At 36.7% G+C, this 23,852-nt stretch overlaps 1 protein-coding gene across 3 annotated transcripts in view; it reads right to left on the reverse strand.

The window, feature by feature from the left end:
• LOC126964959 (tubulin-specific chaperone D) overlaps positions 1 to 18,458 on the reverse strand; it is a 38,047-nt gene extending 19,589 nt beyond the window's left edge. Inside the window, exons 1-10 of one of the 3 annotated variants that reach the window (XM_050808313.1) lie at positions 18,326 to 18,458; positions 17,800 to 18,253; positions 17,439 to 17,598; positions 17,132 to 17,255; positions 16,455 to 16,705; positions 12,413 to 12,567; positions 9,948 to 10,155; positions 7,576 to 7,799; positions 4,923 to 5,192; positions 388 to 526 (exon numbers count right to left, since the gene is read on the reverse strand). In XM_050808313.1, coding sequence (XP_050664270.1) covers positions 388 to 526; positions 4,923 to 5,192; positions 7,576 to 7,799; positions 9,948 to 10,155; positions 12,413 to 12,567; positions 16,455 to 16,705; positions 17,132 to 17,255; positions 17,439 to 17,598; positions 17,800 to 18,159 — 1,891 coding nt within the window. In that variant the 5' untranslated portion in view covers positions 18,160 to 18,253; positions 18,326 to 18,458. The other 2 variants (XM_050808312.1, XM_050808314.1) reach the window with 2 other exon arrangements.
• Positions 18,459 to 23,852: the final 5,394 nt, after the last annotated feature.

Genomic DNA, 23,852 nt, shown 5'->3' on the forward strand with positions numbered 1-23,852 from the left:
GCCATCCAACGCAAAAGAACTGCGTCATTGCTGAAGAGGTTACGGGGTAGCCCTAACATCATTCTGCAAACCATTACTAGTCATTACGAATTACGATGCGCCGATTATAAAGGCATTTATGCGGCTTCATGTGCCTGTTCAGTTATAATTATACTAACATAATTTATTAAGGACATTTTACTAACAAGTATTATGGAACTTTTTCTGAAATAAACTATTATTATTATATAATTTATCGACACACTAATATGATTATGGTCATCGATATAATTAGGTCACAGCACTACCGCATTCCTGAACTCTGCATTCAACTCGCGCGTCATCTGTAGGTTGGTTGCAATATTTAAAACACATTAAGCATTCACATAATTATAAACTGAAACATACCATTGGGTTGCCTGACTTGCGACAGAGCATGTATAACTTCGCCCACGGCAAGTATTGCTCCGTGACGAATGTTCAAATCAATGGATTCAGTTTTTTTCACGAGTTTCGGCAGAATTTCAGTCGCCACGTATTCGGGCATCTGAGAACAAAAAATAACATATACAACCCTATTACACTAACTGCGGACCTGATGTCGATGACGTCACATCGTCGTTTTGTTACGGTGCGCAAAACAAGCATCACTAGAATATTATTATTAATAAACTAGCCGTTCCCGCCCGCTTCGCTTGGCGAATATTAAAAAGAAATATATTAAATTAAAAAAAATAATGGCCATAAACTATCTACGATGAATTTCGCATCGAATGGTGGTAGTTTTATGTCGATACGATCAGTGATTTAGGCGTGAAAGAGCCTCAAACAAAGACCATTTTAATAACTATTTGTTTTTTCAGTATTATAGATTGATGTAAGTAAAGGTGCTGTGTTGTGATGCTGATTATTATTATTATAATGATGAAAAATCAATGAAAGAATTTGAGTTAGGGTAAAAAAAAAAATTTCCGGCAGTACTTCCGTAATGAATCAACAAACCGTGCTGATGCTACAGGACGAGCGCGAGGGGGTGAAAGTGGAACGGGAGGGGGCTTCACATTCCTGAGATATCCAGAGATAGTGTGGCCGTATAGTATATAACAAGCATTAAGCTTATTATTGGGTTGGATCAACGGTCGTTTGGCAGGAGTTGGAGGTAGAAGACATTCAAGCTTTAACCAATGTCAAATATTTCGAGATAGAGATTATTAATAAAAAAAAACTACTTTAAAAAAACCGACTTCAAAAACTAAGAAGTATAAAATAACGAAATAAATATTTAATTCCTTATTCATATTCGTTAGATAAATCACTCATAATACGTCTCTATAGTACGCAATGTTGCCATTTCGTACAAAAAACATGATCTTAACTAATTTAATGAGGAACTGTCAATGGAAACAGACATCTTTTCAATGTCGATGGTTTGTCAGTTGTCAAAAGTCGATGTCAAAATAATTTCAAACTTCAAAAATCAAAGTTTTGAAGTCTCTCGGTTGTCAATCTATGACGAATATCCAACAACTTTGAGCGGGAAGCTATTTATCACATTATTTAACGAACAGCTGATCGATTTCAGCCATGTTTTTTTGCGTTCGAGTGCTTAAAATAAGTTTATAGAAGGGTCCTAGCTACTATAAGTCACGTCAGCTTTATTGAAGAAATAATTACCGTTTTAGCTCTAATATGAATACTATTTTTTAACAAGCGTATATTAGCGATGTTTTAAATCTCCAGTTAGTCATTATGAATAAGGCAGTAAAATTTTCAATATTTCTTTAGTATGGACATATTTTCTATGAGATAATTTAGTGACGCACGGTTTCACGCACTCACTGTCAAAACAGTTCCACTGTGAAACAATTTCATTATAACAACAGGGAGCATTTTATAAGAATTAATTCTTGATGGTTTTGAAATATTATTGGCAAATTCCTATAAAACAGTATTTTTTTATCATCTACAGAACAACGTATGGCGGGTCAGCTATATCAGGAATGAAAAATAAATGTTGTTCGATTCTCAAACCTACCCAATATGCACACAAAATGTCATGGGAATCGGTCAAGCCGTTTCGGAAGAGTTTAACTACAAACACCGCGACACGAGAATTTTATATATTAGATATACATATATATATACTAGCGGACCCAACAGACGTTGTCCTGGACACGTGTTAAATTTGAAAAATCGGTCCAACTGTTAGGAGATCACTAACGCCTGAGAATTATATATGGACTGTTTTGAGAATCTAAAAAATCATCAAACTCGCCCCAGTCATGTAGGAGGTAGTTCAATTGTAAATCTATCATCCTCAAATCATGAATAATGAACACACACAGTAAAATTCATACAAATCGGTCCAGGAGTTCACTGTCAACACACGTACAGAAGAATTATATATATAAAGATATTGATGCTACTTTCATGTTCCTATTTTTTTTTAAATTCAGTTATTATTACATAATATTTCAACCAAGTGCAGCTTATCCTTTTTCAACACAGCGGTATTATATTGCGTGTACTAGGCACACGGTATGGACAAAAGCAAATAATTTTTACCTAATATATAAAGTTCTCATGTCGCGGTGTTTGTAGGTAAACTCCTTCGAAACGGCTTGACCGATTCTCATGACATTTTGAGTGCATATTGGGTAGGTCTGAGAATCGGACAGCATCTATTTTTCATCCCCCTAAATGTTAAGGGTGGTCCACGCCATATTTTTTTTTTCAATTATTTCGACATTTTTTTTAAATTTGTTTGATTATGAGTCAGCATTAAAAAATACATACAACTTCAAATTTTCACCCATCTACGATCAACAGTTACTTTTGTATCGCGATTTTAATATCGGCAATACGTTTGCTGGCTCAGCTAGATTTATTATAAAATATAATAATTATCACTTACTTGCGGCATAATGAAATAACTATTGCTGTAATTCTGTATTTAGCAATATAACTAAACTATAAAAAAAATTAAATAAACGTTACTAAACCTACGACTTACAAAATAATTATGACAAGAAATCAACTGACGAATATGTCAACTGTTGAAGTTTTCTATTTTAAATATTAAAGGAGGCCATATTTAATATAAAAATAACACTGACCTGTATAAATACCACTGGACAGGCTGTTTCATATGTTTGACAGCAAATTTTTTGTGCCTATTTGAAGCGCCACTAGCAAGTGTCCACAGAACTAATTTTGACGTATAATACAAATGGCTGCAAAGGAACGTAAAATACTCTGAAGTATTTATGCATTTTGAATAAATTTCGCTCGATTTTTTTTTGTAAATAGTTTCCCACCATCTATCGATGTTTGCTGAGGTTGTCTTCAATAGTTTTAGTACCGCAGACTCTCGCTATATGGCCAACAGCGCCAAAATGGCGAATATCAAACAGGCACAAAAGCACTTTGACAGCAATAATAAGTTAATAATAAGTTAAAAAGTACACGTTTTTGAAAGGAGACCTTCTTATAGAATAAGATCTCAAGGGCCTCCAGACGACACGTATTTTCTGACGAACGAAAAATGGACGATGGCTTAGGCTTAGTCTTAGTACTTCACGGCCACATTATCCATGGACCTCGCTGGAACGTTAAGCCCCCTCCCGTTCCCCTTTCACCCCTTCGCGCTCCTGGTGCGTCAGTACGGTTTGCAGTTTCATTACCTTTTAGTAGTGTAAGCTTGACGTGTTTACAAGCGCTACCAACGTCATGAACTGCCATAAGATATCCGAATTAATAATTAAATTTATTTAACTACTGTTAATATTTAAATAGTATTTAATACTAGCTAACCCGACAGACGTTGTTCTGTATATAATAAATAAAATAATATATCATAAGATCAAAAATTACTTCATAAAATATGCACCCTGCTGTCGTAATGAAATTGCTTCACAGCAGAACTGTCAAACCGTGCGTCAATAAATTCTCTCATAGAAATTATGTACGGACACACAAAGGAAAAACAAATTTGTTGTTTTAATTTAATTTAGCAGCATTTTCCTATTTATTCACATTTTAAACCTTCTCTGGACTTCCACAAATAATACAAGACCAAAATTAGGCAAATCGGTCCAGCCGTTCTCGAGTTTTAGCGAGACTAACGAACAGCAATTCATTTTTATATATATATAGATAGCAGATAGATAATCATCACTATGGTTAGAAATAACTATAATAGCATATAATATTAAGATCCTTAGTTATCTTGATTCGTGTAAGTTAGTTGGCACTACAGCAGTGACAACTAACACACTATATGTATACACTTTTATAATAAAGTCCCAGCCAGTGTTCAGGCATTATCTATAAATAAATTTAAATGTTTTATTAAGAAATGGCTCTGTCGTAAATCCTACTACTTCACAGCTGAATATCTAAGTGATTAGATCCTGGGACTAAAGGAATCAATTTTGAGAAAATAAATGCCTTTTATTCCTTTTTCTTATTTTATTCCAGTTCTATGGTCAGTATTAGCACCAACAATATGTTTGTTGGAGCAGCACGTTCAGCTGATGGTAATTGATACGACCTGCCCATTACAATGCAATGCCGCTCCGGATTATTGAAAAACCCCGAAACACAGTAATGCTTACACATTACTGCTTCACGGCAGAAATAGTCGCCGTTATGATACCCACAATCTAGCCGGCATCCGGTGCAAAGGAGCCTCCCACTGGTAAGACAAATCGAACTTCGAAAAAATAACAAATTGTTTCAAACATACCGTTCGCGTCTATATATTAATGATAGCAATTAATTATTTTTTCCGGTTTGTATAAAATACCAAAGTTTCATCGCAATCTTATTTTGTATGTATGAGGGTTATTTCATATCTTCATTTTGTTTTTGCAAGCTGCGTTTTTATTGAAATAAAATCAACTAAAATACATAAACCTACAACTTGTGCACCAAACACATACCTTATCAGTGAGTTTGTTGAGCGACTTGGCAGCTAGCTCCCGTATTGCCAAGTCCCAGTGCTCCACTTTCAAGTCCACCAGGTGATCGATGAGATTCTGTCCGTACTCGGGATAGGCGGCGATCTGAGGCGCGATCACAAGGAACGCGTTGATCCTGGGCCCCACGGAGTTGAAGTCGGCAGTAGTGAGCACGTCTATGCCGTGTGGGAACATTCCGTGGCGACCCACGTTCTCTTGGTACGCGGCAGACGCGGCTCGGCGACAGTTTATCTGAAATAATAATATTAAACATATAATAATAATAATAAATAAATATTATCACACTTTTACCCAAACTAGGCACAGCCTGTACTATGGGTACAAGACAACGATATATTTAATACAATATACTTACTAAAACATACATAAATACATATAAACATCCATGACTCGGAAACAAACTTCCATATTCATCATATAAATGCTTGCACCGACCGTGATTCGAACCCGGGACCTCTAGCTTAGTAGGTACCGCACAAAATCTCAATCACGCATATATTTTTCAGGGTCGTTACCACTAGATCACATTAACCTCTATCTTCAGAAATGCACGCACTATAACACAAAGTGACGTATAAATCGCTATTATAAGACGTAGCTCATCACGCACACAAAACCTGGCCTGTTTTCATCGGTTGTCTAACAGCAAAAATCTCTATATAGACATATAATTGGATGTAATTCCAGAAAAACGTTCCAAACAAGAATCATTTCGAAATTGAGTTAAGAATACAAAACTGGTCACGTGATTCATATTAATGGACGGACAAAAATTGGCAGCCCTACCCACATGTATGGAATACACCAATATTTACTAAACATTAAGCACGAATTCCTTAAAATGTCATGTTTGTGGTTTGGAACGTTTTCTCAGGAACTATGTCCAATTCATCTAAGGTAACTACTATTTTTAATGAAAATAAGGGACGAGACGAGCAGGACGTTTAGCGGAGCGATCAGGATTCTTGAAAACCCCAAATATTTTGTGTGGCACTACAACTGCGCTCGCCATCTTGAGAGATAATATGTTAAGTCTCATTTGTTCAGTAATTTCACTAGCTACGGCGCCCTTCAGACCGAAACACAGTAGTTGGATGCGCCGCAATTATTATTTTAATTGTTATTTAGTTGTGCCTAATTTATGGTCGATGATTCCTGTAGACCATAGTTTCTTACCCTTATTTTGCTCACCGCCCACTATGAGAATATGTTTTTTTCTAGAGTATTTTCTGGATTTTTTTTGCCTTTTTAGATTATATTTTTTAATCTACCCACGCCTCATCTGTGCCATCTCAATGCCCCCTGATTTTCTCTGGGTCTTCTACTGCCCCCCGAAAGTCTCAAACGCCCACAAGGGGGCGTTATCGCCCATGCTGAGAACCTATGCTGTAGACAAAGAAATACCATAGACAACCGACGCACTGTCATCTGTGACGTTAACATAAACACAGTTGTCTATCTCACCGCTAACATAACAAAAAACTGTCACTGAGCAATATAGTTCTTACGCAAATCGTCACATACGCATATTTAATCATAATATAATTAGTCAAGGCCTTCAAAAGACTTAATCACTGGTCAAATATATATATTAAGAAGTTCTCAATGTAACGCATCACAAAAACCCTTTTTCTACGCACCTCCAAGGAAGTCGGGTGCAAATTACTACCAGGAGTTCCTAAAGGACTGGCGGGGGCTCCCAGCAGCAGTCCAGGAATACCAGGTACGTCGGCACATTATTTTAGCCATAATTGATTAGCCATTCACAATAATATTCATATCTTAACTATGCACGTGCGAAAACAGTAATGCTTACACGTTACTGCTTCATGGCAGAAATAGGCAGCGTTGTGGTATCCATAATCTAGTCGGCATCCTGTGTAAAGGAGCCTCCCACTGGTAAAATAAATCGAACTTCGAAAAAATAACAAAATTGTTTCAAACATACCGTTTGCGTCTATAAATTAATAATAGTATTAAATTATTTTTCTCTGATTTTATAAAGTACCAAAGTTTTATCGCATTCCTATTTTATGCCTACTCGGTTGTGTCGAGTTAGTAAGTCTTTTGTTGGGCGATGTATATGCTTCTACAATATGATCCCAGAAAATGTACAAAACAAATGTGTTACGAAATTTAAAAGAATTGTAATTAAAAAACGTTTGTGTGGGAAAGGTTATTATAGCATAAACGATTTTCATAATGACACCACGGACTGTGAATAAAGCGAACACCCCTCAGGCTCATAATTATAAATGTTTATTGTACGATATCACATTGTAATCCATATTTATATTTAAAAAAAAGCTCGCTGAGTTTTGCGCACATTCTTCTCAGGTCTGAAGCATTCTCTTTTGAATGGGTGGTAGTTTTTGGCGTTCAATGAGTGATTTTAAATACTATTTTGATTAAAAATATTTAAATTTGATTTTTTTTATGGAATAGGAGGACAAACGAGCGGACAGGTCACCTGGTGTTAAGTGATCACCGCCGCCCACATTCTCTTGCAACACCAGAGGAATCAAAAGAGCGTTGCCGGCGTTAAAGGAAGGTGTACGTGTTGAATTTGAATATTTTGTACGTATGAGGGTAGTTTGATAGCCCTCCCACTCACCTCTCGGTCAAAACAGGCGGTTGCAATGAGAGCGTTGGCGAGTAGGTCCGCGTGCGGCGCGAGTGCGGGCCCGTCGTACGCTCTGGCGAAGGCCCAGGCGGCGTGACACGCGCTGTCGCGAGCGGCTCGGGCCCCGCCCGCGCGCACGTCGTCACGCCGCAGGGCTCGCACGGAGCACGCCACCGCGGCGCCCAGCTGCGGGGGCGACAGGAGACCCCGTCGGGCTACATGTATTTGTTTATGTATTTATTAGGTTCACCAACAGATTATACACGACGACGACCTGTATAGCCGAGTGGTTAGCGATCCTACCTACTAACCTAGAGGTCCCGGATGATGAATATGGATGTTTGTTGCCGAGTCATGGATGTTTAAATGTATTTATGTATGTTTAAGTAAGTATATTGTATTAAACATATCATTGTCTTGTAACCCATAACACAGGCTATAAATGCTTAACTTGGGGAAAGATAATTTGTGTAAAAAGTGTGTCAATATTATACACTATTAGGGGGCGTCCATACATTACGTGAGGTGTTTTTTTGACTTTTCTGCCCCCCCCCCCCCCCCCTGGTGAGATGTCGTGAGATTTTATTCAACCCCGTCCCCTATCCCCCATGTGATGTGGGTTTCTTACATAAACACGTTGGATTGTTATTGTAAAGATGTATAACGTAGAAATATGAACCAAATATTTTTTTTTCGAACGAATTAGTGAATGATCTTAATCGTATTACAATTACGATTGAAATTAAATCTTAAGCATGTAAAATCTGGCAAAAACTTAAAAAATTGCGTGATATTTACCGAGACCCCCCCCCCCCTCTCTCCAACATAAGATTAGATAAGATTTGACTCGACCCCCTCCACCCCTTCAACATCTCACGTAATTCATGGACGCGCCCTTACTAGCTTATAAAAATAACAAAATAAGTATTAATTATGGTGTAAATCCAATTACAGGCAAACCGGCATGCATTTTTGAGTTGAACAAGTGCGGGGTTTCAAGTTTAGAATGAAAAAATAGTATAGTAATATAATGTAAAAGTAAGCAACTAAAAAAAACTAAAAATTAAAATTAAAACAAAACATACATTCACAACACACAATCATTATAATATTTTGGAACAAAGTTCCTTATGACAATGCAGCGGGGTACCCTAACCGGGAAAAAACGTCCGGAAAGTGAGACATGAAGTTTGACAACTCTCTTAATGTACGCCGAAACGTTGCAAATCAAATGAAATCAAATCAAATCAAAATCAGTTTATTCAAGTAGGTCACGAAAATGACACTTATGAATGTCAAAAAATTATTGCTACGCGATAATATGTTGTTGATTACTATTTATGGGTATGTTCCGATATGAACTGCAAACACTTGCACAGTGCTATATACTGATGAAAAAATGAAAAAAAAAACCCCGCTAAGTTTATTGCGCCCATTCTTCTCAGGCCTGAGGCATTCATTTTAGAATGGGTGGTAGTGTTTTGACTTTCAATAAGTGACACATGTCACATCCTATTTTGAATAAAAATATTTGAATTTGTAGAAAAATTCGTTCCGTTATGGACTGCCCTTATACTGCCGCAGTACCCTAGGGAAATATATGACTTTTACAATATTGTTCTTTCTACAAACATAGAATAGCACAAGGAATAAATAATTTTAAGGATTTTTGCTTTGTTAGGCCAAAGAAGTATAATTTGTTGCGTGCAAACATACGTACACACACACTTTCTTTAAATAAAATAAGGGACGAGGTGAGAAGGACCTTCAGCTGATGGTAATATATACATCCTGCCCATTACAATGCGATGCCGCTCAGGATTCTTGTAAAACCCAATAATACTCAGCGGCACTACAATTGCGCTCGTCACCTTTTGACATAAGATATTAATAAAGTAATTTCACTAGCTACGGCACCCTTCAGACCGAAACACAATAATGCTTACACATTACTGCTTCACGTCAGCAATAGGCGCCGTTGAGGTACCCATAATCTAGCTGGCATCCTTTGCAAAGAAGCTCTCGTACTACGGGTCACCTAATGTTAAGTGATCACCGCTACTCACATTGTCTTGCAACACCAGAGCAAATAAATATTGGTCACACTTTATCGAATTGGTAGGTCAACTATTTTCCGAGTATTTTTGTTGCATCACTTTCCATACATCGTAACTGAAATGACTTGTAACAAAATAAAGCTGTAAATGTTGATCTCATTAAAGCTCAACCCTTTCCGAAGTGGTGTTAAATATAAAAAGAAAACAAACCTTTTGACATCCATAAGAGTCATTTCCTTGGCCTACAAAGTGATTTTGATTTGATTTGATTTATACGCAAGTATATTCTATAGTAACAATAGTCACCTAGCTCTGCAAGCGCCATACAACCACCATGCCAGGCGGAGTCTTTCTCGTGCTCAGCGAACAACGTCAGAACACTCTCGCACACGTCAGCGGCGGCTATGGCGGGCAAGCGTGCACCGATCCTGCCCACGCCTTTCGCGGCCGACCAACGAACCACGTTGTCGTCATCGCGAAGAGAACACAGCAGAAGCTCCACAACGTCTTCAACCTATGAAAAACGAGAAAATATTTTAAATATACAAATATATCCTGTTATCATTTTTGCATGTAAAAATTGCACTATAAGGCATGGTCGTAATATTGTTAATTATTCAGCCGGAAGACGTCCAATGCAGGACAAAAGCCTCCCCCAAAGATCGCCATGACTATCGGGTCTTGTGCTACCCCCATCCGATCTATTCCGGCGATCAAGAGCAGGTCATCGGTCCATCTTGTGAGGGCCCAAATAATTTCGCCGTCGTGTGTGATCGCATTTGAGAACTTTATTGCTAAATTTAATAAGTACCAAAACTTTTGAAATATGCGGCATTCCAACCCGCGACTCTCAGTTGGCTTAGTTGAGCCTTGAGACTAACACGAGAGGCGCGGATTCGAATACCGCATCGTCCATATATTTTGGTAGGTACAAATTAACTTTGTATGTTTAATCCAATCCCAAGCGTATCACTTAAATATAACAAACTGTTTAGAATAATACGTTATGTTATCATTGAAGTTAAAGTGCGATCTTGACTTTGAGCTATTCATCATCATCATCAGCCAGAAATCTCTACGAAGATCAGTCCTGCGCTGCCCTCATCCAACGTATTCCGGCGATCATGACCAAATCGTCGGTCCATCTTGTGGAGGCCTACCAACACTGCGTTTCGGGTACGTGGTCGCCATTCCAGGACTTTTCTGCCCCACCGGCTATCTGTCCGTCGAACTACGTGGCCTGCCCACTGCCAATTCAGTTTCGCAATCATTTGAGCTATGTCGGTGGCTTTGGTTCTCCTACGGATCTCCTCATTTCTGATTCGATCTCGCAGAGAAACTCCAAGCATATCCCTTTTCATTGCCCTCTGAGCGACCATGAGCTTCCTCATCAGGCCATAGTTAGCGACCACGTTTGCGTACCGTAAGTTACTGGCAACACACACTGGTTGAAAAGCTTCGTCTTCAGACACTGCTTTACTTTTATTTTTATAATTTATATTTAATCTCTAGGATTATGATGTGCAGGGGCCAATGCTCCAAAAAGTCTGCGAGCTCCCCAGGAATGTTCTGACCTTCTGGAAGGAGCTGGGCTAGTTGGAATGACTCGCCAACACTGCACGCAAAATGGACCCTAATGAGTGTTTTAATTGGAGAAACAGGAGCCTCTACCAATACCAATATTAAAAAATATATTAACTAACCATTACCAACCTGACGTTTTTTTTAATATATAGGGTATATTAAAAAAAACGTCAGGTTGGTTAGGAACCATCTTGTATTTATTTATATATTTATATTCGCAAAATAAACAATTTAGTCAAACCACTCTAGTGACCGAGGGTGGGGTACTGAAAATTGGGCAGGTAATGATTCAAACATATTATCGTAAACAGTCGTAGTAGTGGTTGATACAAAGTGTGTGTTAAAGGTTAATAATACCACAGACTGGAAATGTAGCGAACGCCCTCAAGCTATTTTATAATAAATTTTATCTACACCCATGCTTTAAATCCTCTATTAAAGATTCTGAAACAGTTAGCTTAATGCCAATATTAAAACACCCAATGTTCTAATAACCATTACATCATCCAACATCATCCAACATGTATGCAACTGTTGATAATTAGGTATTAAAACACTCATGTGATACTATTATCTCACGAGGCGAAGCCGAGTGTGATCGAATCCACATTCGTGTTTTAATACCCCTTATTACACAACAGTTGCATAAATAACTATTACTGTACGATATTACTACACTACTAACACACTCCAGAGTATGATATTTCCAGGCAGCACATGAGGCAGTGATCACTTAGGTATTCGTAAGTGACCCACATCCTCGTTTCTCCTGTTGTCCTTTGATTAGGCCAAGTTCAGATTTTTTAATGGAAAAGAATGTCAAACGAACGTACTGGTCACCTGGATTTTTGAAGGTATAGCCATGTCGTATCGTCTCGGAAACAACACACAAGGAAGATTCCACAGCATTGGATGTTGGTGTAGTACGTGGTAGAAAGTCTCTTGAAATCCGCTCTGTGGAAGAACACCACACATCCAGATGGTGGGGATGATATCCTAACCCCCGCCTTACGCCCCGTGATAAATATGATAGAAGACACACAGTGAAGCGACGGCTCTACGCAACGCCAAGTGATCTAGCCGTTCACAGAGCACAGCGGTCGCCGACAATTCGAGCTGCTCTGCGTTGCATGCTTGCAATATTGCTAGATGGCCTGAATAGGAAATATGCAAGAGTACTAAAATACTTCTTGTGGTATATCCTGGTCGTCATCATCATCTGGTGGTGCGGTGATGGGTTCCGTATCCCCAGCCGCGGCCGTCCCAGCCAGTGTCACCGCGAGGGACCGAGAGCCGCGGGTGTACCTCCAAGACGCCACACGTGGTCGGAGGAATGTTAAACCTGCCAAGTTTTATCACGTTAAGTTCCAAAATTATTTTCTATAGTATATACAACGTGAACCAGAAAGGGTATAACATCCCTTCAATGGTACATTATTTGGGTCATATGCAATAGTATGGTGATGTTTAAGTTTTAATAAATAAATAAAAAAAAAGAAAAAGACTTCCCTACGAAATAAAAATATTATTTTTCAATTTCTTTTCTTAGACAACCCTAAATTTAAAGAGACTGCCAGCTTTAGGCGGGGCCTTTGTTTATAAACAGAATGAGGTCACCTACCTATGGACTTAAACATAAACAATAATCTATGATTAAGGAGTATGCACACTACATGAAATGTGGCTTGTGTGTATGTTATTATTCATTAATTTTTTACTTCCTGTTATTGAAACAAATAAACAAAATAAGAAATAACATAACATTACACAGTTTCACGTCTGTATTCCTGAAGGGTTATTTTTTCCACCCACGTTTCACTATGTTTGATTCCCACGTAATAGGGGCCGAGCATCTACATTTCTGAACTATGGGCTGCTAGTGAGAAATTTCCTACGAAAAACTCAATAACTGCCCCATTCCATACCCAGGCCGGGTACAAACCCGGTCCGGGAATGGAGTACATATTATTAATACGAGGATGGTCAAATATGGATAATATTTGACAAAAAAAAACCGTGAAAAACAATTTCTTAATAGGAGTAATAGAATTATCTTTATTGGATAAAACATTTTTGAATTAAAATGTCAAGACTCATTTGCCCAGTAATAAGTTCTTATTAAGCTGTTCAGCTACAGTGCCATTCAGACCAAACCATAATAATGCTTACACATTTTTGCTTCACGGCAGAAAAAAGTACCGTTGTGGTACCCATAATCTACAATTACAAATTTGGAATTATTTTCAATGTAACTTGAAGAAAACTTCAAATAATTCTACATTGAAGTGCTTACGTAATAACTTATCAAAAATGTGAACTCATTTAATTTCGAACATAATAAACAAATCTTGAATTAAAAATGGTGCAGTGTGTAGGGTGCCTTTAGAATAGACATTTACACACACACAGAGCAGTAAATATCGTGTTTCAAAGCACAATTCAAAGAGTATTAACGCAGACAGGCCGATCTTTTCAACCCAACATTTAAAAAAAAACACAAAATGTAAAAACACAGTTACAATTACACTAGTTTTTATCTTTTAAACGTGTTTTATTTAAATTTGTAACACTCGCGGAAATCAGAGTAAATACTAACATAACATAGTTTCATAATAAGATTAGAATTAAAAAAATCTTTATTGGGTAATACATAACTACTGTAAATACAAATTTAGAAGTATTTTCAATGTCAGCTAAAGCAAATGCACATACAAAATAACTTTGCATTCATGGCAAAATGAGAACACAAATTGCTACACAGCTGCAATAAATCGTAGGCATTTTACTATTATCTGATATTATGTCACATCTACGTTTTTCATCTGTTTAAGGTCAAAGAGAGTTCAAAAAAACAGCTGATTAGGGTTGAGGGAATCATAGTTTTTGCGAAAACTTAGCACTTTAAATATTGTATTAAAATATAATGCTAATTCATTTCTGACTTCACATAGTCATTAGAGATGACCTAAGGAATGTCTGGTTCAAAGCATAGTATACCCATTTAGTTTCACCTTGTCTATATCTCCTTCACAGGTCTTGGTATTAAATCCTAGGAATATTATAAACACGAAAATTTGTAAGAATGTATGGAGGTAGTTGTTACTCTTTCACGCAAAAACTACAGAATTGATCTTAATGAAAATTTTAAAATAATATATAGCTGTATTTAATTTAACTTAGTTTTTGTGATATCTTCTCATTACAACAGAAATTTTTATCATTTCGTATACATTTACAATTCTGCAAAATTTAAACAAACACATTTCATTATTATTATATTTCTTTCTTATATGTAAATTGAAATTTTTAAATGTTCTCAATGTAACTGTTATAAGTACGACCGTAACTACTCAAGCAATACTTAATTATTGAGTTTGCTAAAGCCATATAGTTAAGCCTAAGAGTTCTATAGGGTAACTTATATTTTAAAATATACAACTTGCCGAGTACTGATCTTAGCCTTGCGCAAACAGTGTCAATATGAGACCTTCCAGGAACACTCTACTATCTCTAATGTCTCGCACTGGCAATGTGTTCGCGCATGATGGTGACTGGTGACAGTGGTGATTATGAGCAACAACATCATTCGAGGTTTCATGAGAACATAGACTTGTTATGGGACCAATGCACCATTTTAGTTTTTTGATTTAAAGTCCAGAACTTTTATGAGCAGCTAATGAATAAGTATCGTCAGCAAACTGGTATACAGATATGCCCTCAAAAATATTGCACATGTCATTAACAAATATTAAGTACACTGTTGGTCCTAAATTTGATCCTTGGTGTGTGCCCACTTTGGTTAATATTTTATCACTAACTATGTCACGTATTTTGACCGATGTATATCTGTTGCTATGATAGTGCTGAAACCACTTTAATAGCCTGTATACCATTTAGGCTGAGCTCCTCATAAAAAATATCATATCTAATTGTCTTGAATGCCTTACTGCAATCTACAAGAACAACTAGCACATGCTGCCTTGTATTCAGGTGTCCATGGACCTCATTGGCGAACATGGCCAGAAGTTGGTTGTTGCAACAATTTTTGAAATCCGTACTGATTTTCATTTAGGACTTTATTTAGTATTAAATAATTATTTATTGGCCGTCCAAAGTACTTCTCAACTATTTTGTCAATACATAATAAAATTGGTATTGGCCTATAATTTCTGACATCTGAGTGACAACCTTTTTTGTAGATAGACCTCACTATGCCAACTTTTAAATTATCTGGATATTGTAATTTCACAATACACTGATTTATAAGATGTGTGATTGGTAGTGTTATACTATTTTATTCGGACGACTACGGCCGCGGGATTTATTAATTAATAAAGCATGAAGCACGGCGGAACACGCAAGGACTCTCTAGGCAACTGTTCGCACGCTCTGGGCTCTAGTGCCGTAGATAGAAGCCACAACCTGAGAGTTGAACAAAGCAAAAATAATTTTATAACGAGGCGGAACTCGAACAGTTAGCTCAATTGGTGAGAGCACCGGCACGGAACGCCGAAGGTCGTGTGTTCGAATCCCGCATCGTTCATAAAATTTTGTTTTTCAAAATTTTACTTGTGTATTAATCCTAGAAGTGAGGGTTATCACTTTAAAAACAAAACATATTGTTTAGATTTATAAGAGCGACATCTCAAGTCAATTTCCTAATATGCAAATATTGGGGTTGAGCAGGTTATCAACTGTAAAGTAGATCCTGTAGATGAAGCCACAACCTGAGAGTTGAACAAAACAAACAAAATTTTATAACGAGGCGGTACTCGAACGGTTAGCTCAGTTGGTGAGAGCACCAGCACGGAATGCCGGAGGTCGCGGGTTCGAATCCCGCATCGTTCATAAAATTTTGTTTTTCAAATTTTATTTGTGTATTAATCCTAGAAGTGAGGGTTATCACTTTAAAAACATAACATATTATATTTGCAAATGAAGACAGAGCAACGAAAGAATGCTCTATATCTGTTCACACTAAAAGAATTTAATAGAGCAGGGATAGAATAAGCATTTGCTTGTCTAGTGTAAATTGGCCTTGGCAAGAAGAGTATGGGTGATGGTGATCACATATCATTATTATATCAGTTGACCCATTCACTTGTTTGCTCTCCTTTTCCACAAAAGAATCATACTGTTACTGCTATGGACAAGTAGGTATTTCCAATTAACACTTAACATCTGTCTTTTAGCTAAGCTCTAAAGATGTGTAAAGAAAAACAAATTTACCTATTCTCTGAACAATTTTCACTCCATATTTTCGGACGAGAATTGCATTGTGTGACTTATAATTTTGATGAGTGACCCATTCAAGGAGTTTAGGTGCATATGGCAGCAAATCATCTCTTTTCCCATGCTTCAATACAGCTGCAACTGCCGCAAGTACACCATAATGTATTTCATTCTCATTTTGCATATTTGAATGTAAATCCATAGCCCAATTGAAGAACTCTCCCATGAATAAGCTCTTGACATCTGACCTAGCAAGAAGAAAACACACCAATATTTGCAATTTTTGTGATTTTTACGATACTGATGAATATGTGAGTTTTTTTATGACAATAAGGGACAAGATGAGCACGGGATTCAGCTGATGGTAATTGATACATCCTGTCCATTACATTGAAGTGCCACTCAGGATTTTGAGTTTTCCAAAAATTTTGAGTGATACTACTACAATTGATATTTATGAAAATATGTTAAGTCTCATTTGCCCAGTAATTTCACTAGTATGACAACAATTACGAGTGTAAGTAATGGCAAACAACAGCAAGAGATTGAGCTGTTTAGATGTCTTTGAATTTATGAAATGATAAAGAATATTTTGTATTTTTTTAAGTATGAGTCACTATGTTAGAATGTGAGGATGAAACTTTATAATAAATGTCAAAACTGACTGAACATACCTTATAAAAAACTTGGAGGCTAAATATGCACTTGCTTCAGCACAGGCATCTTTATTTAATGCATATGTTTTGCAAATGTCGAAGATTCTCTTCATAACTGTCAATTTGTTTGAGCACTCCGCACCTAAGGCATTGAAAATTACATTGAAGGCAAACAATATTTCAATATCTACAATCTACAGAAAGTGGCTGAAAACACTAATATTACCCAAGTTCAATAACAATATTTTTAAACATCCACAAAATAAATGATTTAAGACATTATTCCTATATAATAAGAAATTTAAAAATGAGTACATCAACAAACCTGGTTTATCTGGAGCAAAACCATCTAATCGGCTCATGTGAAATGGAATGATCACAACTATCGAAAGCCAAAGCAATAAAACAAATTTACTTCTCCAAGTTTCTTTATCATTAGGATCTTGTGTTTCAAGAAAACTTAAAACAGTTAAGAGATCGGATACCTGAAAATTTCACATAAGTTATAGTAATGTAACACAAATTAACTAAATAACATAAGAAGAATCTTTATTCTTCTTTAGCTCTTTAGCTAATAGGCTCAAATAAATTTGACTAACTTTGTTATTGATAATATATAAATGTTGCTCATGTGGCTGTAATTGACCTATACTCATTCTGTGGCTAAACTTAAGTTGAAGTCATACCTCATGTGGGAGATGTCTTACAGCAACTTTATATCCTCGCACTCTCATTATTAGATACATATAATTAAATGTCGCATGTTTTAGTTCAAGCGGAGAATCCTTCTCTTTAATGGTATCCAGAAACTTTCCCAATATTTTGTCGAGATGGGGATCAAGCAAGTGAGGTTGTTCATAGTACTGTTTTAATATCCCGTAAAGCCTCTCATATTCTACTTCAAACTGAGAACTTTTATAAATATTTTTCACATTTTCGATTATGTTCAGCACATCCTCTGCTTCGGAAAAGTGTTCTAAGGCGCATCCTAAGCCAATATTTTCGCATTCTTCGTCCCTATTCATTTCTTCGTCCATTCCCACCATATTTTAATTTTTAAAAGTAAATAAAAATATATGGAAACTCAACAAATGCTCAAAAGGCGAAAGTAATTTCAAATGATCTTTATTTGCACGAAACCTAAAAAGGCAAATTAGTAAATAACTAATTTCTTATAATTACAATCAACAAAACAAAAACTTAAAACTATACTTTTTTTATCTAATAACTGCTTTGGAGTTGGACTCACTCATATATTATTATACTCATTGACTCAGCCTGTCCAGATGGACGAACAGAACCAAAAAAAAAAAAACTCTTTGACTCACTCACTCAGTCACTCACAAGCCCATAACCATTTTTTTTTGGTTCTGTTCGTCCATCTGGACAGGCAAACGGGTCAAAAGCCCATACAGCCAAGTCTTAATTTTCTATTCTTCACGTTACACAGCTTATTCAAAGTCAAGCTAAGTATTTATATAATCTTCATCTTCAAACATAAATAGTACAATTTCCCATAAAAGTAGTATTTCATGTTCTTCATGTTTCATTTTCTTCATATACATATACGTTCGCATGAAAGGCCGAAGCCAAGTCTTTTATTGATAATATTCTTGTTCCAATGAAGATCAAGCTTAGCCCCTTATTTTTAATAATAAACTTTTATGATATAATACTAAAATATAAATCTCATGTACGTTATAAGAAATATATTATGCATGAATTATAAGTAGTAATGATGAATATTAGTTGAATATAATTATAAGATAATATGAAACTAATTTAAGGTATAACTACAAATATAATATTTACATTTATACATTAAAATTTACATTATAAACACAAGTCCAATAATAATTTATGGACGAATATGTTTTAAGTCTGTGTAAGGGATTGTGTCAAAAGCCAAGCCGTATATTCAAATTTCGCCTACCGTTGAAACTATAAATTTGTAAAGCGGCACGAAGCAGTCATAAGTTTTCAATAACTGCTGAAGTGAGCGCGGGATGTCTTCAGCATTCTTATAAATATCCAAGAGGCAGTCTATCAATGTAAATCTTTGAAGACTATATTGGGGACAGTCAAAGAAAATGTGATCAAGAGTTTCGATGGATAAATTACAGAATTGACAAGTTGGAGAATCTAAAACACCGATCCTAAATAAATGAACACCACTACGAGAATGTCCCAGACGTAACCAACAAATTGTGGTGTAAAATTTTCTGTGTAAGTATTTTTTCTTTTTAACAAACCAGGGAGGAGAGATTTCGTTTTTAATGTCGGCTAACCATTTGCCCTTTGTTTGAACAACTTGTTGCCAATAATTCTGAAAGTCTTGCAAGAATGTACCTTTAAAATGAGACAGTGCATCTGTGTGTGGTGTGGGAATGTTCAAAGCAGTATGTATCTGATTACTATTCACAATAGATTTAGCAAGATAATCAGCTTGTTCATTTCCTTCCACGCCTATGTCTGAAGGAGTCCAGAATAAATCAATATATTTTGTTAGGGATAAGCATTGATATTTGTCTCTAATATTGTAAATGATGAAATTAGTTGTAACATTACATTTAGGATATTGTAAAGCTTTAAAGACACTCATGCTATCTGTTATAACGATCCAATAATTATATGACTGTTCTCCAATATATTCTAGAGCAGCATATATGGCAGCACATTCTGCTGTGTATATACTAGCCAAGGTATTTAACCTATGACCAAACCCACTCCGCAGTTGTATGTCATAAACTGCCATAGAGACAGCAGTATTACTTTTAGATCCATCAGTATAAAGTTGGTTATAATTTTGCCACTCTGACAGCATACTATAAACATCTTCCTTATATTGATGTTTTTCGGATTATTGCTGTAGACTTTATTCTTGAGGTATCCCCACAAAAAAAAAGTCAGGAGACGTCACGTCTGTACTACGTGGGGGCCATGGGATATCACCTCTTTTCGAAATCAGTCTGCCAGGGAACATCTGTTTCACAACCGCCATGGAGTCATTTGATGTGTGACAGGTAGATTCGTCTTGTTGAAACCAAGTCCTAGAATTCACTATTCTTGAATTTTCAAGCTCTGGAGCCAAAAAACCTTCCAACATCGCAACATAGCGTTCGGTATTAACAGTGACGTTTTGCCCCCGTGCATTTTCAAAGAAAAACGGTCCAATTATTCCTCTACCAGAGATTGCTGCCCATACTGTCACTTTAGGACTATGCAGTGGTTTCTGGTGCTTGAGTTTGGGATTCTCACTGTTCCAGTAACGACAATTTTGACGGTTTACGAACCCATTGATATGGAAGTGGGCCTCATCTGAGAAAAGGATATTGTCAAAATTGGAAAATCGATTAAGCATTTCATTAGCAAATGCGAGCCTTGCTCCGAAGTCAGACTCTTTCAATTCTTGTGTTAATTGCAGCTTGTAAGGATGCAGATTAAGATCCAAGTTTAAAATTCGTTGCAAACTTTATCTCGATAAGTGTAGACAGACGATCTCTTGCGAGTAGACATTTGTGGATCTCCTCGTACAGACTGCATAACTCTCTCAATATTGTCGTCGGTCCTAGATGTTCTTGGACGACCTTTTGCTTGTGGTTTAAACGTTGAACCAGTCTTCAAAACGCTGTACCCATATTTTAATTAAATTAGCACTCGGAGCTTCACTAATTTGCCGCAGTCCATATTCAGATCAATATAAACGCCTAGTAACGATGTATGAACGAGAGTCCTCGTAAAATGCGCGCACGCAAAATGCGCGACGCTTCCCGTCGAAGTGACTCATAGTGACTAAAACTACATGAGCCCGCCTACCCAACGATGTAGACTCCTCCCGCCCGCGCACTTTCTACCCCCCGAAAAAAGATGATGCAATATGCACGTTCTATTGCGCCACCCTGTATTTATGGTGGAGCAAAAATCTGTCCAGGATTTACGACGTTCAAGTCATAATATACATTTTTTCTTTGCTTGAGCTTGCTTAAAATGAATGTAGTTTGATTTGAATAACAGATAAGCCTGTTTGCAATCTTCTACCACTTTAGTACATTGCCCATTCCACCAGGGAAGTTGTCACTTTCTTTTAGGTAGATTAGTAATATTGTTACAGTGGTAGTTGGTTTTGGTTAGGAACTGAATTTTCTACCGCTCTAAGAATTATAGAACAGAAGTTATTGTAAGACTTCTGTAGATTACAATTATTTATATCAAATTGTTTTAACAAGTCATTTACTAAGTTCTCATATTGGTCCCAATTTACTATTTTCAGATTACTGTGTGGAGGAATGTTGGATGAAATATATTATGCATGAATTATAAGTAGTAATGATGAATATTAGTTGAATATAATTATAAGATAATATGAAACTAATTTAAGGTATAACTACAAATATAATATTTACATTTATACATTAAAATTTACATTATAAACACAAGTCCAATAATAATTTATGGACGAATATGTTTTAAGTCTGTGTAAGGGATTGTGTCAAAAGCCAAGCCGTATATTCAAATTTCGCCTACCGTTGAAACTATAAATTTGTAAAGCGGCACGAAGCAGTCATAAGTTTTCAATAACTGCTGAAGTGAGCGCGGGATGTCTTCAGCATTCTTATAAATATCCAAGAGGCAGTCTATCAATGTAAATCTTTGAAGACTATATTGGGGACAGTCAAAGAAAATGTGATCAAGAGTTTCGATGGATAAATTACAGAATTGACAAGTTGGAGAATCTAAAACACCGATCCTAAATAAATGAACACCACTACGAGAATGTCCCAGACGTAACCAACAAATTGTGGTGTAAAATTTTCTGTGTAAGTATTTTTTCTTTTTAACAAACCAGGGAGGAGAGATTTCGTTTTTAATGTCGGCTAACCATTTGCCCTTTGTTTGAACAACTTGTTGCCAATAATTCTGAAAGTCTTGCAAGAATGTACCTTTAAAATGAGACAGTGCATCTGTGTGTGGTGTGGGAATGTTCAAAGCAGTATGTATCTGATTACTATTCACAATAGATTTAGCAAGATAATCAGCTTGTTCATTTCCTTCCACGCCTATGTCTGAAGGAGTCCAGAATAAATCAATATATTTTGTTAGGGATAAGCATTGATATTTGTCTCTAATATTGTAAATGATGAAATTAGTTGTAACATTACATTTAGGATATTGTAAAGCTTTAAAGACACTCATGCTATCTGTTATAACGATCCAATAATTATATGACTGTTCTCCAATATATTCTAGAGCAGCATATATGGCAGCACATTCTGCTGTGTATATACTAGCCAAGGTATTTAACCTATGACCAAACCCACTCCGCAGTTGTATGTCATAAACTGCCATAGAGACAGCAGTATTACTTTTAGATCCATCAGTATAAAGTTGGTTATAATTTTGCCACTCTGACAGCATACTATAAACATCTTCCTTATATTGATGTTTTTCGGATTATTGCTGTAGACTTTATTCTTGAGGTATCCCCACAAAAAAAAAGTCAGGAGACGTCACGTCTGTACTACGTGGGGGCCATGGGATATCACCTCTTTTCGAAATCAGTCTGCCAGGGAACATCTGTTTCACAACCGCCATGGAGTCATTTGATGTGTGACAGGTAGATTCGTCTTGTTGAAACCAAGTCCTAGAATTCACTATTCTTGAATTTTCAAGCTCTGGAGCCAAAAAACCTTCCAACATCGCAACATAGCGTTCGGTATTAACAGTGACGTTTTGCCCCCGTGCATTTTCAAAGAAAAACGGTCCAATTATTCCTCTACCAGAGATTGCTGCCCATACTGTCACTTTAGGACTATGCAGTGGTTTCTGGTGCTTGAGTTTGGGATTCTCACTGTTCCAGTAACGACAATTTTGACGGTTTACGAACCCATTGATATGGAAGTGGGCCTCATCTGAGAAAAGGATATTGTCAAAATTGGAAAATCGATTAAGCATTTCATTAGCAAATGCGAGCCTTGCTCCGAAGTCAGACTCTTTCAATTCTTGTGTTAATTGCAGCTTGTAAGGATGCAGATTAAGATCCAAGTTTAAAATTCGTTGCAAACTTTATCTCGATAAGTGTAGACAGACGATCTCTTGCGAGTAGACATTTGTGGATCTCCTCGTACAGACTGCATAACTCTCTCAATATTGTCGTCGGTCCTAGATGTTCTTGGACGACCTTTTGCTTGTGGTTTAAACGTTGAACCAGTCTTCAAAACGCTGTACCCATATTTTAATTAAATTAGCACTCGGAGCTTCACTAATTTGCCGCAGTCCATATTCAGATCAATATAAACGCCTAGTAACGATGTATGAACGAGAGTCCTCGTAAAATGCGCGCACGCAAAATGCGCGACGCTTCCCGTCGAAGTGACTCATAGTGACTAAAACTACATGAGCCCGCCTACCCAACGATGTAGACTCCTCCCGCCCGCGCACTTTCTACCCCCCGAAAAAAGATGATGCAATATGCACGTTCTATTGCGCCACCCTGTATTTATGGTGGAGCAAAAATCTGTCCAGGATTTACGACGTTCAAGTCATAATATACATTTTTTCTTTGCTTGAGCTTGCTTAAAATGAATGTAGTTTGATTTGAATAACAGATAAGCCTGTTTGCAATCTTCTACCACTTTAGTACATTGCCCATTCCACCAGGGAAGTTGTCACTTTCTTTTAGGTAGATTAGTAATATTGTTACAGTGGTAGTTGGTTTTGGTTAGGAACTGAATTTTCTACC

Source organism: Leptidea sinapis, chromosome 6, assembly GCF_905404315.1.
Source record: "Leptidea sinapis chromosome 6, ilLepSina1.1, whole genome shotgun sequence".
Classification (NCBI taxonomy): domain Eukaryota; kingdom Metazoa; phylum Arthropoda; class Insecta; order Lepidoptera; family Pieridae; genus Leptidea; species Leptidea sinapis.